The 20231-nt window shown below is 34.2% G+C and overlaps 1 protein-coding gene across 1 annotated transcript in view; it reads left to right on the forward strand.

Moving 5' to 3' along the window:
• ATLIG4 (DNA ligase IV) overlaps positions 1-20231 on the forward strand; it is a 247221-nt gene that overhangs the window by 149573 nt on the left and 77417 nt on the right. Inside the window, exons 13-16 of the mRNA XM_089830934.1 lie at positions 8318-8442; positions 8593-8627; positions 8751-8809; positions 9189-9272. Coding sequence (XP_089687060.1) covers positions 8318-8442; positions 8593-8627; positions 8751-8809; positions 9189-9272 — 303 coding nt within the window. The remainder of the gene's footprint in view (positions 1-8317; positions 8443-8592; positions 8628-8750; positions 8810-9188; positions 9273-20231) is intronic.

The following is a 20231-nucleotide window of genomic DNA, read 5'->3' on the forward strand; positions in this document are numbered from 1 at the left end:
AAAGTACTTGTTATGTTTAGTACTTGTTAAAGCTAGTTGGGTTGGGTAGTTAGGTGGTGAGGAAATGCGTTGGTTGGTTTCCAACTAACCGAGCCATCTATAAATTCTTGGAACATTGGTAATGTACTCATGTTGGTTTTTGGTATTAATAAAGAAATCATTTCCTTGCCTACTGGTATTGTGGTATGTTCAATGTTTTACTGCATATGCATTAATTGGATTACTCTATGGAATTAGGATACATCGGTATTTGTAATATATCCATTCTACAGGCTGTAGTTAGGTTATTCATGCGGCCAGTAGCTAATTGCAAGCCCAATTTAAATGTCATCCAACTCCCAATCAGAGACTACGGGTCAGGACTTATGCCAGGATTTAGGATGCTGCCCGCAGATGGTATTCGAGACTCCTTCAATATCAAATTTCGATTTTCCAGCTGGCAGATACCAGAATAAAGAACAATTTGAATCTCTTCCAAATTTCATTTTATCACTGACAATCAATCTCCAAGACACAATATAAATAGTAGGAGATATGCCAATCGTTATACCTCAGCAACGATCTGCAGCAATTCACAGCACTTAGAATTTCTCAAACCTTTGGCCAGATAATTCAAGAAGAAATATATTTCTCATTCTCCCAAAAAAGCCATATTTATAATGCAATTTGAGCCATTTAGCTTCACCCACACACCTTTCACTTAAAAGCAACTTTTATGATATAAAGTCTTGACACTTTATAGTATAAAGCACAATGATAGTTAAGTGTGCATTAAATATTTATTAAAACTAACATACTTCCAGATAAATATGACTTCACCAAAATTCCATTGAGAGATGAAAATCCAAAAGCTAGACGATCACCCAGCCTGAACTGCTCAACCAAAAATAGTAACTAGCCATGAGCGACTTACTAAAAATAGTAAGTCCAAAAATATCAATTTCTCGACAAAGACCCCCAAATCCAAACGTCAACTCATGAGGGTCACGATGATGAGCTGACAAAACCAAACTTCAGAAACTTAATAAATCAGAGACATTATACTTCTACTGAGTTCTAACATTTTTAGTTTCATCAGACGGCTCTGCAACATCAGAGTTAACATAATCCAAATGATCATTCTTTTCATGAACAATGAGAACCGTGGGCTTCCAAGAAGCAAAGCTCAAGGAACCATCTAACCTATCTTCAACTTTCAACCCATCAATTATTTTTCACACATTAAAACAAAATAGAAGGAAGCAGCTGAGCTTAGAGATTGATTCTGGTTCAGGATCAAATTTCTTTAAGCTTTCTCTGATAGCTTGTTGAAATATGAACCAGAAATCATAGACAATAATCTGAAACAAATAATGCAAGAACCTCAACAGATATCCTGGGCAAAACCCTCCTCAAAGAGGCAAAGAACCTGGTCCAACTAATTTAGATCTTTGTTGATTTACTTATATCAAATTTACAACTCTCCTGCTTTCATCACATGCAATTCTCCTTAATACAGACATTATTGAAGGAGAATACAACAGTAATATTTAAGTACAAGCAACTTGCAATGCAATGAATCCATACAAGAGCTTACAAAATGACAAATTGATTACATAGAATTCTATTTTGGATTACAGTATTGCTCAGAAGAATCACGTATCACAAACAGTGCACCAAGATGACTATATGCTATAACATGATAGCAGTATATGATATATCCAGTTGCACCAACTGTAGATGGTCTTGTTTGAAATCCTGCTAAAAACCCTATGAGTCTTTTCTTTTGATCACCTGCAATCAAGACTCTGTTTTGATGCCTCACATACCTCCCCATGACTTGCTAAAGAATACACAAAAATTCAATAATACTGTAACATACAAGGATGTGATAGACATGGAGCTAAATAGACGATGGTTACCAATGAGCAGCCCTTAAAATTGCATGAATGTACAACATAGAAGGATCTGCCTACAAGGATATAGTAACACATGGAAATCCTTGTTGGATGCCACAATGGAAATATTAAACCACAAAATAGTTGACGCCAATCAATAATGAAAGGAGACATAATAAATGACAAGCTGTGCGAGATCATGAAATGAAGTGCTCGAGAAGGAGACGTAAAATGCCATTAGTGAAGGACGAACTTTCAGCAACGAAAAAAGTGAAATGTGAAAAGCATACTCTTATGTAGTAGAATACCATACGATCACAGAAGACTTGAGACGTACTGAAATATGAAAATAGAAAACTTGAACCAGGAACAGGAACACTAAACAGAGTGAAGAGAGAAGTGCAGAAATAACGAGCTGAACCAAAACAGTAGTACAATTTCCGGGCAGAAGATCTCTGTCATAGCTACATGGTTCAACATGGATAACGATTATATTATTCTAAACAATATGTAAATAAGATATTGATCACTGCTATATCTGATATGAATGACAATCATTATGCATGTTGAGCTTGTTTATTCAATGCTAATGAAATTAGCCTTCTCCGATTTGACAATGAAGAGTGCTATGAACTTGTCTATAATTGCTTATAGTGATTGATGTGCAATTTCTGATATAATCTTTTAACGTATGCAATGGCTAATATGATAATATTTCTTTCTCTGATATATATTTTCTTTCTTGAATATAGAATTATACTCTAGCAACAAAGACAGTAATGCTGTGACTGATGTTTGTGATATGTCCTTTATACAATGGTTTTGTCTCTAATGTATGATATAGATGCCTAGTACTGTATTTGCTAATATGACAAGTGCTTGATTTGAGCAGATTCAAATAGGATAAGACATAATAGAGGTTATGAATGACTGACTTGAGTGATTCAGGAGAATTTGTTCTTATACTTGATTTTTGGTATGATACGACATGTTATGTCAATTACTAAACACACCTCTCCATGATTAAACAATGACCTATTTTTGTATTAGTGGCTTTCTTTAATATTATAACTCAACCTCAATCACTGTCCATCATTCAGCTTAATCGTCGATTAGATATAATTAATTGGATGTGAATTAAGCTGCTGCTCTTCCAATCACTGTATGCACTATTCATTCAATAATTTTCCTATGACATTATTAGTTGAGCATTTGCACTTGCTCTCCATCGACTCTTTGTTATTTATGCTGTTTGTATTGATTCCTATACCATTGCTACTCGCTATCATGCCTTCTTGATGATATGTAAGCCTCTATCCAATTAATTTATAGTATTAATTGGCTTGCTATATCGATGAGATTTAATAATAGACGTGTTGGTTTTTCATATCAGAAATAAAATAAACAGACAAAACAAAAATAATGCACAAGAAGACATAGAATTATCAATTCTATATATCTATCTACAAATTCCTCTTGGAAGAATATATGAAATTGCCTTGACCCTTCATTGTCTTGCCGTTAGAAAGCGAAGACCCTTCATTGTCTTGACTCTTCAATTTTTGTCCCTTCAGAGTGAAGACTCTATGTTGACTTTAATTAAGAATAGAATATTATTATATTTCAAATTTAGGAGAGAAAGATATCTTCTGAAACTATATCTTCAATACTTCATCTTAGCTAGACAGATATCCATGTCATTGAATCTCTGAACATGACACGCACAAAGAGTACACCCATATGTGGAAAGAAACATATACGCAAGCTTATATCACGGAATCACCCAACGTGATGTCATCATGGAATCTCTCAACATGATGTCCACCATGGCTACTCCTATGTGTGGAAAAGCAACATCTATTGTAAAGACCCTTAATTGTCTCTGCCAAAATGCTGCTAGTGCAAAGATGTTTGTTTATGTGTTTTCTGCTTTTTCTGTATTTTTTGGTATATATGCTTTGTTTGAATTTTTGAAATTTAAAGATAAATGAAGTGCAATGCCAAGAAAATAACTCATAAACAAATAACCTCCTCTTATTGATGCTATTCTGATTATTTAGGTAGCAGATAACTACTGAGCAAAGAAATTTTCATAAAATAGATGTATTTGGAAACGATTTTGGATGAAGTATGAATTGTCTGTGAGCCCGGTGATGCAAAAAAACTGCCCCTGCAGCCTCTTTACACTCCACATTCCTTACTGCCCTTACTGGTACAGACTTTTGGCAGCCACGATAATCAGAAATGTTGTATGAGCGGCCCTTGATACTGATTGCATCCCCAATTAGCAGCTACGTAGGCCTTAAACAGGTAACACGATCCTTTGAAAACAGATGGAAGGCCTCATAACTGCAACGCAAGTCACTATAGTTGAACTCAGGCCCTCCTAGAGTGAATGCAGGCCCTTCTCAAATCAACACAGCCTTGAAAAATGTCAAACAGTTGCCTAGAAATGGAATGCTAGCCCTTGAGCATACAAATCGACTCCACATACAAAAGCAAGACAATATAATTCCCATCCTTCAATTTAATCACAGAATTTAAATTTTAACCTCCTGCTCAATCAGTCTTCTCAATAACAGTAACCACAGATGAGAACTTCTGCCAAATTGTTATACCTCAGCAACAATTTGGAGAACAATTCAGAATATCCAGAACTCACCACTTAAAACCCTCAGCCAAAATGAAGATAATAAACAATTTGATGGATGATCCATTGTCGAAATGAGAGCCACATTTATAATCTCATTTGCACCACGTTGCTTCAACATTACTCCAATCACTAAAGAGGCTTCAACTTCACATAATCATTTTATGACATGTAATAAGATAAAGTGCATTAATAATCATAAAGCCTCATAACTCATGCAATAAATATGACTCCCTCATTACATAATTTTATCTTGTGCAGAAGACTGAATAGATGACAACCACCACTGTTTCGGCTTTACACTACCAAAAATAGCAACTGACCAAAACTAGTCTTACTATAAATAGCAAGTCTTGATTGAGACCCTCCAATCCTACTGCCAACTCACGAGGGTTGCATTGAAGAGCTGAATCAGGAACATTGCAGTCCTTCCTCCCCAAGATTGCTTCTACCCAAGCAATCACTGTCTCGGGTGCTAATGAGTATCCTTAGGCTCCCAAGTAGCAGGGGCTACCGAAAGAATATTCCTCATTTGGTAGCCCCTGCCACTTGACCGTAAACTCTCTGATAGACCTTGCAACTGTCTCTCCTGAGTATCAAGAATTGCCTCAGAGATTAACTCATGCCTCCCCTCATTATGGTAAAATAGGAGAAAGGACTACATGTCTGCCTAATGCCTTCTTCAGCCGTGAAACATTAGACAGATTATGTACCTTGCTATCATTTGGCAGATCCAACTCATATGTCACCTCACCAACACGCCTCACCACGCTGAAGTGACCATAAAACCAAGGCTTGAGCTTCTCAGCTCCACTCTTCCTAATGGAAGACTATTTGTACGATTGTGGCATCACATGAACCATATCGCCCACTTGAAAGGAGCGAGTTGTCCTCCTCCGATCAACTTATTGCTTTCGCTGATTCTGTGCCCTCTGGATATTATGTCAATTTCCTCATAAAATCCTCATTGTCGTGTAGCATATCACCTGTGCTGGGCACCCTGCTATCGCTGCAAAGAAAATCCATGTGGCTGGAAGATCATATCCTTACAGAGCTCTAAATGGAGACAACTGTATAGTCATATGGTGAGTGGAACTATAAAAATACTTGCACAAATGAATCCACTTCACCCATTCCCTTTGCTGAGAAGAAACATAGTTCCATATAGCCCTCCACCCACTTATTCACAATCTCAGTCTGGCTGTTAGTCTGAGGGTGGTAACTGGTACTCCGATTCAAATGTTTCCCACATAATCTGAAAACCTCTTGCCAAAAGTGACTCAAATCTTCTATCGCGGTTGCTCACTATAGTTCGGGGCAAACCATGCAACCTGAACACCTGCCGGAAAAACAACTTAGCTATCTGCATTGCTGAATATGTTGTAGTGATAGGGAATAAGTGAGCTAACTTAGCTATGCTCAAGGTCCTTCCTATCAAAACGCTGTATCAATTTGTTCACAAACTTGTAAGAGGAAGTGATATGATCATCATGGAGGGATACTTATTCACTGACTGCTGAAGAATCAACATGAGGCAAGATTTTCTGCTTAATCTTCATAGGTGTAAATGATGGTTTCCATTCCTTCATCTTAAATTTCTGAAAGAGACTTGTGCAGATTTGACATGGGATACAAATTTTGCACAGTCAAGTTACCAAACTTCTAGAACTATAAGTAGCTTAGAAGATTGAAGATCATAAATATAATTTCATTAATTAAATTGAATTGGCCTAGCTATAAGTGATGTAAAAATCATCAACATCCCCAATGAGTATCACTTAACATTATCATCACTTTGTAGACCAATGAGATTTCTTTGAATCTAGATTCTTGAAAATGTTTTTCAATTCTGATGTACCAGGATTGAGGAGCTTTCATAGTCCCATTCAAGGTATTAACCTATGTTACCCGGGGACGCGTTTCCACCCCTAAACCTGAAGTTTCGGAAACGGGGATGGTTTCGGGCATGGGGGGACAGTAGGGGACGTTTCCCAGGTGTCCCCACTTGGAGAAGAAAATAGGAAATGTGTCCCCGAAACTTCGGAAACGGTCAGCAAGTTTCCGAACCACATTGACTGTTTCAGGGACTGTTTTTCCGTTTCCTAACATCTCGGGGACTGCATAAAAGGTTTCCTATTAAAATTTATTAAACTCAAAAAAACCATTAAAAAAATGATTTTCCAGTCATCTGCAGGCCCGGACATGTAGAAGTCAATTTTTTTATAAAATATATTATAAAATGAATGATTAGGGGCAACTATCATACCATCTTTGTTTTCATTTTGAAGCTCAGGATAATAGTGATAGTGACTTTGATATGGATGATTAGGGGCAGCTGCCGTAGTATCTTTTGTTTTCATTTTGACTTTGATGTTTCAGACTTGGAGTGTTTTGTCTTGACATTATAATATTATATGATCATTGATACACTATAGTTGATACTTCAAAAATTTAAAACTTTAAAGTTTGAGTCTTTATCTATTCAATGTTTCCATTTTATTGAGAGTTGATGTTTTTCATTCTCTTATTTGACTTATTTCATTATGTGCTAATGGTATCTTAAGTACTTAAATGATGATTGAAAATGATGCTATTTAGAATTTTCTACGATGATTCGATTAGATGTTGATTGCTATGCTCTATGATCATTGATGGATCATTATTTGATGAATGGAATTGATAATTTTAAACTATGTTGCTATGATGAATGTAGAATTGATGAATATATTTGAAAATTCATATATATATATATATATATATATATATATATATATATATATATATATATATATAGCTGTCCCCTGCCGTCCCCTGTTTCAGCAAAAAAAAAAAACCGTCCTGGAAACCCGTTTCCCCGTCCCCCTGTCCCCTCGTCCCGGAAACTTGGGGTAACATAGGTATTAACTAATTTGCACACGACTTTCCTAGCATCTAAAACCATTCTAGCTTCATCATATCGTTTTGTTCTAGAATCTATATCCTTGTTCAAGCAGGAACTTGTCAACTGTACCTGGTTCCAACGCAAATATTTCCTTGTGGTGGGCAATTTTTGTCACTGTTCAAGAATCTGTCTAAGGCGCTGCTGTGGTTCTTGTGCTTTTCATGAATGTTTCTCTGACCCTCTTCAAAATCACAACTGCATCCAACTGTCACTGTAGCTCTGCTACAAATTAATCAGATTCAGTTATTTCGAATAATGAGTTTGCAATGAAAGAAAGCAAAGACATTTACACTTTGTTCATGGATCTTCAATTATTAAATCAGAAGGGGAAGGAGTTATACTCATTTGATGGATTCTAAAGCATACCTTGTTAAGTTATGCGTTATCATTTAGTTAATATCATTAACTTAATTTATCCTTTTATGTAACTGTATAACATTAAAGACACATGCTTTTATTTGAAAAGATCTTTTGTAATAGAAATAATGAAGAGGTTCTCATGTTTACACATGAAATATACACATTGATAAATGTTGAAATATGTACGCCCTAGGCTGATGAGACTTATTTACAGTTATTTTATTGGTTGTAAAACTTCTATTTTAATATTACATAAATAAAGGCATAATTTTTTTTTTTTTGCATCGAATATTGTAGTAATAGAAATATAGCTGTTGTTTATCTATTTTTGATTCCTTAATTTCAAGATCTAATGTAAGCTATAATGTTTACAGTAAGAGAAGTTAAATATGGCTGGAATACTGATATTTGTTTTCATGAATCTCTATTAAAAGAAATCTTTAGAGGTTAATGATATATTCAATCAACTTCATATTAAATCTTGTGCAGAGATGAAGGCATAATTTTGAAGGATTTAGATTCGAAATGGGAACCTGGTGACCGAAGTGGAAAATGGATAAAGCTTAAACCGGATTATATAAATACTGGATCTGATCTTGATGTTCTTATCATAGGTCCACCCCTCTTATATTAATTAAATCATCTCTTTAATTTTGATGTATCTGATAGAAATAGTTACTTTATGATAATGATCTGCTCTCTAGAATGATAGTTGCTTGAACGTGAACAAACATGTTCTTGAAATCGACTGTTTTGTCTAACAGGAGGTTATTATGGATCTGGACGCCATGGAGGAGAGGTATTAATTGTTGCAGGATATATTTACTGAAATTCATAATTTTATATTAAGATTTCATTTCATCTGGACTTAGAAAACCTTCATTGGTTCTTGTAGTGATATTTAAAGCTTAAAACCTTTCAGGTTGCACAATTTTTACTTGGTCTTGCACAGAATTCAACACATGTGGGCTACCCTACAAGGTTCTTATCATAACTTAATTGTGGATTGATTCTTTTCATTTTTGTGGAAAAAATGAATCAGGAATGCATCATATGATTGTTGATATGCTTTTGTTTCTGAATTTTAATGAAACTAGAAAAACCTTTAATATTGTTTTTTGATCATTGAATGCAATATCTCTTCTGTAAGATTTGAATATGCACTTTTTGTAATATGGTCTAGCCAACATTCTTCTTAATATTTTTGATAAAAGAGTTGGGGATTATCAGTTAGCACGCCACAAATGGATAAACTATCCTTTTTATCTACCTTATTCTGGCATCCTTTTATATTCTCTTTTAATGTCCTTCAAAAGTCTGATGATGATAAATTATAATTTTGGTATGGTTGCTCTTGCAGATTTCTCTCATTTTGCAGAGTTGGATCAGGCCTCTCTGATGAAGAATGCAGTGTTCTTGTGGGCAGACTGAAACCGTATTTCAGGTCAGGTCATTCCATTATTTATTTTATGTTTATAACATTGAGTAAAAGAATTTTCTGAATATGATGAAAATCATGTTGATTCCTTTTAAGTTTAACCATAGTTATTTTACCTTTTTTCTGCACGGGAAGCTATCATACATTAAATGCAAACTGTAAAAGAAAATAATGAAGGACTCAAAAAGTCTTTGCTTATCTGTTCCACTCAGACAAGAATTGCATTTATATCAATTTGATGGTCAAAATTAAACAACAGCACGTTTCCAAGAAAATGGAGCTTAGAACACGCCTGAGTATTATTTTGTAGTAAACTTCTTTTTGACACCAGACAGGGTACACATGTAAATTACAGGGTGGCCACTGCTGATGTATAATTTTGAGGGTTTGTTCAGTAGTTTGAACCTGAATGATTGTGGTAGTAAGTGTTCTAGATCAAAACCTTGAGTAAAAAATCAGTGTGAGACAATCTTTTACTTATGAAACTTAACAACCACCACACAAGATCCACTTAATCAAGAACAGAAGATTTACGTGGGAACCCATTTAGGTAAATTCCGTGGACTGCTTGGATTTACTGTTCAAATGCAGCCACCAAAAATGAAATGATTTTGTAATATTTGTTGGCACCAATCCATTGAAGACACCAATCCCCAATTATAGAATTTGCAAGCATTAACCTATTGCAGACACTAATCCCCACAACGGAGCATCACCTCAGAATGAGACACCAATCTCTTTTTTTAGCAGGCACCAAACTCTTCTGCAAAATTCCACCTTTTGGATTTTACTTCTTGAATGGACGATGAACATATTTCTTCTTTACTTTAACACTTCACAACATCTGCACTGTATTAGATTTGCTCTGTGTAAAATCTGTTTTGCTCCGTGTTTGAATGATAGAGCATTACACACTACGCACTAACATGTTAACTCTCTTCACCTCTATATACCACATCATATCAAGTTTAATTATCGTGCTCTATTACTTTGAGGTGTCTGGCAATGTATAGCTTCAAATGGAACAATAATTTTGTGAAAGTTTGTTTTGCTTGGAGTAAGTTTTTATTGGGCAAATAGGTTTTGAAAGGGGCCCGAAACACTTTTACAAACAGAATTGGAGAGGGATTTGGAACCCAATATAAACCCTCAGCTTCAAATGATAGAACAATATACACCAACAACTAACCAACAACACAAATGCAACAGCTGAAAAGATATCATCATGCAAGGTTTTGCATGGAGTAAATTATTTTGCTACATAGAGATTATTCTTGGGAGAAAATCTTTTTCAATCTGTTTGCCATTACTTGTAATGTCCCTACAAGACAAAGATCCAATCGGATAAAGCTTGATGGACATTCATTTGTTATGTTGGCAGTCATGTGCCCATGAGGGGCTTCTCGTGCACTGACACTTTGGTAGGATGAAAACCTCACTATCTATGTTAAAGGGCATTATTTTCCATTAGTTTGGGGTTTTGCTCTAGTGGTTGCATTGCTCAGTATCATGCCTAAGGTCTCAAATTTGATCTTTACGAACTATGGATGGCATGTAATGATGTGTTGGAGGTAAATACAATATTTTGATTGAACCCTAGCTGATATTTTTTACATTGTACTTTTGGGCATGTGGCCAAAGTAGATGGTGGGCCAAGAAGTAGGAGTTGAACACAGGACCGACATTGGCACTCTAGTGGGATGAAAATCCTTTTCTTAACATCATTGAATGTCATTCAACATAAGCATAGGATTTTGGTATAGTGGTTGCCTAGCTATATTGGTGGTCATTCATTCTTCATCTTTTCCTTTTGTATTCATATCAATATTTCTTCTTTAGATAAAATTTTTAGTTGCCGACCTGTGTTCTCTCTCCTACAAGCTAATATGATCACTAGTTTTGATACCATAGTAAAATCCCCTCTAGAATGTTAGCAACACTCCTACAATTTGTATGAAATTATCCTGTAGAAGTTTTTGTCAATTAAAGTCCACAATGAATATTTAGCATACACACATCGATTGCAATCCCGAAGAACCCCAACAGGTTCTAATTTGCTTCAATTGTGAATGTTTTAACATGTGATGTCCCCAAATTTTTAATTAAATGACTTAAGTAAATTAACTAATTAAGTGGTCCTAGAGTTTAAATAATCTTGTAAAGGGAACTTTAATTAATTAATTAAATTAATAAAAGGGGGTCTTAATCTATAAAATAATGTCAGGCAATTGTAAATCTCTTGACGCCACTTGGAGGCCTTTAAAAGGAAATGGATTGGCAATGTAAATGATGATAGTGAAAGTTTATGTTTTCTTTGTATTCCCGGAAGCTGAATGCTGAACGTGACTTCTACACAGTTTTGGAGGTGGAACATCATCTCTAGTCTGTGATTGTAGTTTCGGCAGTTCACTGCTTTTGGAAATATCATTCTAATATTTCACATTGTGCGTCAAGTTTGTGAAAGTCTTAATTCAGAGATAAGTCTATATTGTGCCCTTTGATCCAAGATCATTGTATTGAAGATCTGTTCGTAGATTTCTGAAGTTTGTAATCTGAAATGCTATTGTTATTATTTTTTGTATCTCTCACATATTAATAGATTCAAATACCTTTGAATACCTTGCATTTATCTTCTACATGATGGATCTAGCATACATCAATAACTTTTTGATATTTGGTTGAGATAGCATCCATAAGACAATTCCATTGCACGAAAGTGTGTGCAAGTGGGAGTGAGCGTGGTGGTCATATGAAGTAGTATTGTCGTACAGATGCCAAGACATAAATTGTCGCACGAGAAAGGATCAACCAAACGTGGAGGAAGAAAGTGTCTCCATATACAAAGTATGAAGCTGAGAGTAGACTTCATCCGAAATCGCTCTTGGGCTGAGATCTCCTTCAGGCCAAGATTGAGATCGTCTTCAGGCCAAGATTGGGATCACCTTTTGGCCAAGATTGCCTTCAGGTTATTGGCTTTGGGCCGAGATCCCCTTCGTGCCTAGAGCGCCTTTGGGCTGCAATCTCCTTAGGGAACATCATATGATATTTTCTTAAACATTTTGCATGCAAAGCTCAAGTTGTGGTTTATGGATGTAAATGTGTTTGTTTTGTTTGTAATTGAATGGTTTTGCTATTACTAAGCATATAGTAATTCATCAATTAAACTATTTTCTTTTCCATATATTTGTAACACCTCTAGTACATTGATCCACCTTGAGATTATTCATTAAGTCAAGTACAATGCATGGGATAACATTATTCAGAATTCTTGATATTAATTATAGCAGACCTCTAGCTGAATACTAGAATTGGACACCCAGAAATGTATCGCAGCTATCATGGAATTGATGCCAAGGCTGGAGTTTTTAAGAGAAAGATACCAAATCACCAAAACATACCATCTAAATCCAAAACGCCACTTTCTTTGCTTGCTTGTGGTCCTCAAATAACTAAGCGGCTGGCCTTTACTTTCATATGCAGCTTTATTTACTTGTTGCAATCTACCTTCAACCAATCATACCGACTTAATTTTTCATTTTGAATGATTGTAAACAATTTATCTGCAAATTCTTTGAACTATTTATCCAATCCTGGTCTTTGAATTAAGAGCAACGCTTGCACAACTTCACTGGATAGTTTCACCAGTTCAGAGTGCACAACTGTCAAAATTCACAATTTGCACGCTCTTTCTCCTTAAACTCTTGTTTCAAGATCTCTAACAATTTCACAAGATCTAATGCACAATAAAATGGTTTTCACGTTGGAATGAATGTATTTATAATTTTTGAACCCAATCAGCCAGTAGCTTCTTGAATACTCCTTTCACGACATAAAATATTTTGGTTTTGTTGCATTTGCTTTTAATATATCTGAAATTTAGTAAATAATTATATTTCCCTCCATTTGGTGCGCAACAAAATTACATCAAGTATATTTTAATAATCAGTTATATCTCCTTCCTATGCACTTTATACTTTGACTTTATGATCATTAATAACCCCTTTTAATAATTCTAGTCAAATAACATTTAATGATGTGCAATTTAATGTGTTGACTGGCTTCTTAAATAAAAAAATTATATTATAACTTTAGCCATTAATTATTAATAAAGGATTCTTTATAAATAATTAATAGCTTTGGCTTGAGCCAATAACTCATTTCAATTTGTCAACTGACGAACTCTGCCAATACCAAGTGCATTGCTAAAAATAGTAGCTTGAAGTCAATTGACTTACTATGAATTGTAAGTCACTCTAATTGAGTGTAACAACCCACTAGGGAACCCAAGTGAAATTACCCTAAACATGTTACAATGTTACTGAATTTTTTTCTTTTTTAAAAGTTAACAATGATAACAATGCCGGAGCAATACAATAAATTACATTACATACACTTAAATACAACTCAAACACTTATTACAGTTCTCAAGGGTTTCATAACATAGAATATACATAATAATTTATTATTTAGATTAAACATAATTTCTCACATCCATATATGAATATCAAGGACATCATCACATAAGTGGATACATAAATACAATTGACACTATAAGGTATACGCAATGATACAATGTCCTTTGCACAAGTTGCTGGGTATGTAGTAATAATCTAATTACAAATACAATACAATATTCCATAAGCATCACAACTCATACAATGATACATGATAGATGATACGATATACACCATCTAAGAGATGAGATAAAGTCTCCAATAACGATGAACAAGGATGTGTAATTGTTTCAAGGATCACAACACTTGTACAAGTCCAACAAAATTTCAAATGGTAATAGAATCGGTACCACCTGCCTTTGTGGAACTAAAGGTCCACTTCCACTGTCTTGAGAAGATAACATCAAGTCCCACTCAGATATAAAAGGAGAAAACCAATAATTTAAAAGACCTAGGCAAGGAATTTGGAAAGCTCTTCATCTCAAGAGATACTACACAAATTTCAAAGGTAAGGAATACTAATTCCAGATGCAACCAACACATTTAGGAAACTAGGATGCACATGGGGATGTGTCATCACACGAGTCAGTTCTAAGGTTATTTTGGCATTGTCTCTGGACCTCAGTCCCCTAGTGACTCTATGCGAATTAGTAACCTCTCATACAGACAATGTTACCAACTATGCTATATCTAATCCATTTAGGTGGCAAGCATCATTTCCCTATCCCATCCTAGCCTTTGCTAGCACTTGAGGCATGATCAAGGAATACAATTATCCTATTATTTTGTGCCTAACAAATTTATTAAGTTATCACTTGTTAAGTCAACTTACAATGAGTTACCCTGATAGTGACTTTAGGGACCCAACCCTTATTTCATGCCACTTGCCATCTATACACTTAGATAACCTACTCTAATTTCACAAGTCAAAATAAATCTTAAAAAGGAAAAATGATAAAATTCTGTTGCGTAAAAGACGTGGAACACATACGCTGGTCCTCAAATCGTTCATCATAAGTGCATTCTCAAAAATCAACATAAACCTGAGCTTAACAAGCGAGGTTAGGTAAAAAATTGATTGCATCCATAATAACATACATCATTGCAAATACACATATCACAAGAAAATTAAAACCCCAAGCCTCTGGTTCACATTCGTAAAAGCAAACTTAATTCCTATATGAACAATAACAAATAACACAATCATTACACTAGTCAGACAAATCATATTATAAGTCTCAAATGTATAAAACAATCAATTTACTTTCTAAAGTCCAGTTTGACTATATTTATGTTCATATAATATATCATGTGTATACCAATCTCATTATCAGTATTTAGTTAAAATTTGTTGCATATCCAAGACGCCCAGTGTTAAATAATAAAATAATCATATTATTGTTTTCAAATATTGATAGCATTACTGTAAATAAAATTTGTTGAATATTTAATTCAATATAAAAATATCATTTTTAATAAATATTGATGTTCTCAAATACTTATTAAACTAAATTTGTTTTGACAAATATTAATAAAAATTAATATTAAACATTCATCAAATATGCAAATAATTATAAACAAAAATTTCATCGATTAACAAATATTAAACAATTTTTAATATTTTCTATGTATAAATTAAGGTTGCACAGGACAAGGTACTTGGGTGCTTAGGGTATGGGTATGTGTACGGGTACGGGTATTTTTCAAAATAGGGGAGAAGGGTACTTGGGTACGTCAAACTTTTTTTTAAAAATTAAATTTAATATTTATAGAAAATCTGAATTATGAGTCATGACACTGGTTTTTCAAAACAAAAATAGTGATAAAGTTTGATAAAGTTTGCAAATGTAATGTATTGTTTTCAGGTTTAGATTTGCAATATGTTTGTAATAATAATATATGATAATGTTTAGATGCATAACAGAGAAGGCAGACTTTAAACATGAACAAGAAGATGAACAATGCAATTTTGCAAACGATAAACTTTTTACTTGAACAGTGATAAAGTTTACTGTTAATCTGTATTGTATCAAAGTTTCAAATTGATTATGTATTGAATTAAGGTTGATAAACAACGAGCTGATATGCAAACAGAAAACCAAAACAAAAATCAGAAATCTTAATCAAGGCCCTTAGCTATGATTCTCTCCACTCTGTACCCTACAGTTTTGGTACGTGGGTATGCGTACCCATGCAACCTAGATATAAACTAAAATTAAAGTTTATTAAATAAATAAATATTTAATATCTATTTAATATTAATTAAATTTTTAATTAAAGTTATTAATTTAATTGTAATATATATGTCAACAAACTTCCAATGAAGTATTTTAATTGTTTGTCTCAACAGTTCCACTCATAACTATGCTCTCAATAACAGATAGAACAAGCTCACATACCTTCCCATTTCATCCACTCATTGCATCATCATTTTCTTCAAAAAACAAATGTTTTCACCTTTTTATACAATACATTATCACAAAATTTAGTCGGACTTAGTCTTGACTTCAATATCGGAGCCAGGCTGCAGATGTAAGAGGACATGTTTTGAAATTACTAGTAACTTCTTCTGTTGCAAAGAGGAATTAAGAGAACATTGAGTACAGATATATTATTGACAACTATGATGCAGCAAATATTGGATTGGACTTAACTATTGCTGAATAGATTTCATTAAAATATGCAACTGGATTAGGCTGTTTACACCCACATCTGATCATCCTTATTGAATATATTCATATCACAACAACATGGATTGATTCCTCTTTGACGTTAGAGCCTAGAGTTATTATTTGCAAACACCACTTGACCAAAATGTGCTCTCCTTCCCTAATCACAGGACCCAAACTTGCTGAGACAGTCACTTTAGTCTCTTTCTTTGAGCTATTTGCCTTGGCCTTTTCCTTTCTCTACGGGGATGTTCTTGCATTAAATTAGAGATTGATATCAGATTTAGAGGGAGTCTGACACTTCATCAGAGGCAACATTGGATGAAGAGTAGGAGTAAAAAAATCCATTACAAGCAAACTTGTATGAGGAGGTTAGAAAAGTTGATATCAGATTCTGAGGGAGTTTAACATTTCATTAGAAGTAACATCAGTTGAGGAGGTCAAAAGATTAGTGTTTCTTTGTCAAGGAGAAGTTCAAAGTGCAATCCCTTGTAATACATTCTTCTCTATAAGAGAGAAATTTGAGGTGAAAACCCTTATTCTCTGATATGGTTCACGTTGGATGACATGACAACACTACATGATAGTATCAATGGTCACTTCATGTAATTTTTGATGTCATGTGTGTGACTGCATGATTTTAATCGGCCTGCCCCCTATGTACATCACGAGGAAGTGGTGACTTGCAAAGGACTATTCACTTGTATTTGTAGAAGTTATTGAAAGGTGAAGATCTTACAATAACTTAATCTTCTATTATGATGGATACCTTATGATGTCTAAGGAGATCATGATAGATTGTGTCTTGCACAGTGGATGAATTTTCTTAAACAAACAATGAATATAATGTTCCTATGGTAAGTATTATTGAGGATATGTGTGCACATACCTTATGGACATTTTGAGAATTTGGTGAAAATCATGTGACTTGATATTCAGGAGGCCATTACTCAGAGTACTTGGTGAATATCATGCGATGATATTTTGAGGCCATTACTCTTGATATCATGAGATGATATCTAAATGGTGTGTACCTTTTGATCAAAGATATCCTTAATCATGCCATTTTGATATTACATTGAGGTAATATCGAACCATGTGTTTATTGTCCCTTTGTAAGAGGGATTGTTGATGTCTTATAGCTTTAGTCGGATAAATACTATTAGTCAAAACTAGTGAAAATATGCATAATGTTTAGTAAATGTGAGATGTATATATACTCAACTCATAAAATTACTGTCCCTTTGTAAGAGGGATTGTTGATGTCTTATAGCTTTAGTCGGATAAATACTATTAGTCAAAACTAGTGAAAATATGCATAATGTTTAGTAAATGTGAGATGTATATATACTCAACTCATAAAATCAATATATATATATATATATATATACACACACACACACACACACACACACATATATATATATATATATATATATATATATATATAAAGATGGATAGATAGATAGATAGATGACTAGGAGATATTATGTATATATATTCATAATTATTATTGTCATATTAATCACATAGTAATGAATAGACATGTCCCATAAAGAGACATGTCTCTGCCTGGCTCATTCTCAATATAAATGCAAGACATTGCTACCTTTGGAAAACACATACATTAAAGGCAGCACTATTGCATTTGTAGCGATTTGAAAATCAACACAATAACAAGCATCATTGAATAACTCAACAACAACTTCACCGTGTTTGAATCCATGAAAAACTCTACACTGTTCATCATGCTTACATGTGTCAAAATCATGAACTACTTCATCTAAGGATACATATCCAAGTCTTGAGCATACCACCAGGTTAGTAACAAGAAATATTGCATAATTGATTCACACCAATCGAAATATTGCAAAATTACCATCACGAGAATAAGCATAAAAGGTCTATCATCTAACTTCTTATCAACTAGTTGCAACTCATAAAAATCATGACATCAACCATTGTGATCCAAGAATGATCATATATAAACATCCATGAATCCATCGGCATCTGTACACTATTTGATTGATAATACATAAATCATATTGATCCAATCTCTTCACAGAATAAGCTGTCAACACGGTTTGGAAAAGAAATATCTTGACATTAAGGACAAAACAGTAATGCCAAAATATGTAATGCAGTATCCTCTGCAACAATACTAACAATATCTAATAATCTCCCCCTTGGCATTGATGACAACATATAATACGAATAACCAAGCCAGTGTAGAAAGATCAAATGCATCATCACTATAGAAAATGTCTGTTAAATTTCTCCCACAACATATCTCTCCTCATATATCAACATCATATTTTTCAGCTAGATATTTCACCCACTTTGACATCGATGACAAGGGCATATGAATGCACTAAGTCAAAGACATCAAATCAACTGACTCTCATAACAAACTTTTCATAAGCAACTACTTCCTTTAAGGAGCAGGTCCGGAAAACAACCACCAAGATGCATGATATGTTTGTTAGGTTCACCGAACTGATGAAATTCATGCACCATCTAGCTCTGAATAGGAAGGGCTATCACCTCATGCATATGTCTGAGATATTCAAAGTCATTTTTGGTTAAAGGCTTCGTGAGAATATTTACAATCTGCTTTTTATTAGCTACGTACTGCAGTCTAACTTCTCATTAATCTCGTCTCTAGAAAAATGATATTTTATAGATATATTCTCTGTCTTTGAATGCAAATGTTAATAGCATTTGAATTATCATAGTGAATAATAATAGGCTCATCAATATATTCTTTTAATATCCTTTAGCATTTGCTTGATGCAAACAACTTGTGTACAATCAATAGCAGCAACAACATGGTGAAATTCAATAGTAGATTGATGTATACAATCTTGCTTCTTACTTAACCATGAAATTAACCTTTTTCCCAAATCGAATGCACCACCACTAGTACTTTTTCATTCATGTACATTACCTGCCCAATTAGCATCAGTATAAGCTTTCAAAGAAAAATTTTCGTCTTCACCATACCATAATCTATAGTCAACTGTACACTTCAAATATTTGAAAATCCGCTTAACAACAAATATGTGTGTTTTCTTAGTTTTGACTTAAAATCTAACAACAATACCAACAATATTAGATATATAAGACGTGGTGTGTGTTGGTTATTAATTTACCAATCATAGATCTGTAGCTAGTTTGATTAGCATTAGGTGAATCATCATCCTTTGTCAATTTTCAACCAGTTATTATAGTAGTTCTAACAGGCTTTGGCTCATCCATCCCAAACTTCTTTAGCATCTCTTTTGCATACTTCAATTGTGATACCAAAATTTCATTTTTTTGATTATAGAATTTGTAAATCAAGTAAACATGTTATCTCACCTATCAGAAACATCTCAAATTCTTTCTGCATCTCATCAATGAATTCTTTTCTCATCTTGTCATCTCTACCAAAAATGATATCATCCGCAAATACTTCAACAATCAAGATATGTAATGTTTCAAAGGCGAACTCTATCTGAAGGTGTTTTTATTCGGTGGTGATTTCAATCTGAAGGCCGCACAGAAGGGAGCCAGAGGTTGCATGCAAGCAAGGTGGGGGCCACACGGAAAGGAAGAAAGAGGCTGCATGGTAGGACGGCAGAGGCCGCATAGGAAGGAAGCTAGGGTTCGAGGCAGTTTGTATTGTCAGTATTTTATAATATTCCTTCCTTTGTAAGTCCTGCGAACCAATTCCCCTCTCCTCCAATTCAATGATTATTGGTGTACGGTGTGGTTCTTGGCATATGGTTGTGGCCAGATGATGTTTGTACGGTACAAGTGGGGGATGTACGGTAAGGTAGTCAAGCACGACAGAAGAGAGT

Source organism: Cupressus sempervirens, chromosome 5 (assembly GCF_028749045.1).
Source record: "Cupressus sempervirens isolate cs-2001-9-10 chromosome 5, ASM2874904v1, whole genome shotgun sequence".
Classification (NCBI taxonomy): Eukaryota; Viridiplantae; Streptophyta; class Pinopsida; order Cupressales; family Cupressaceae; genus Cupressus; species Cupressus sempervirens.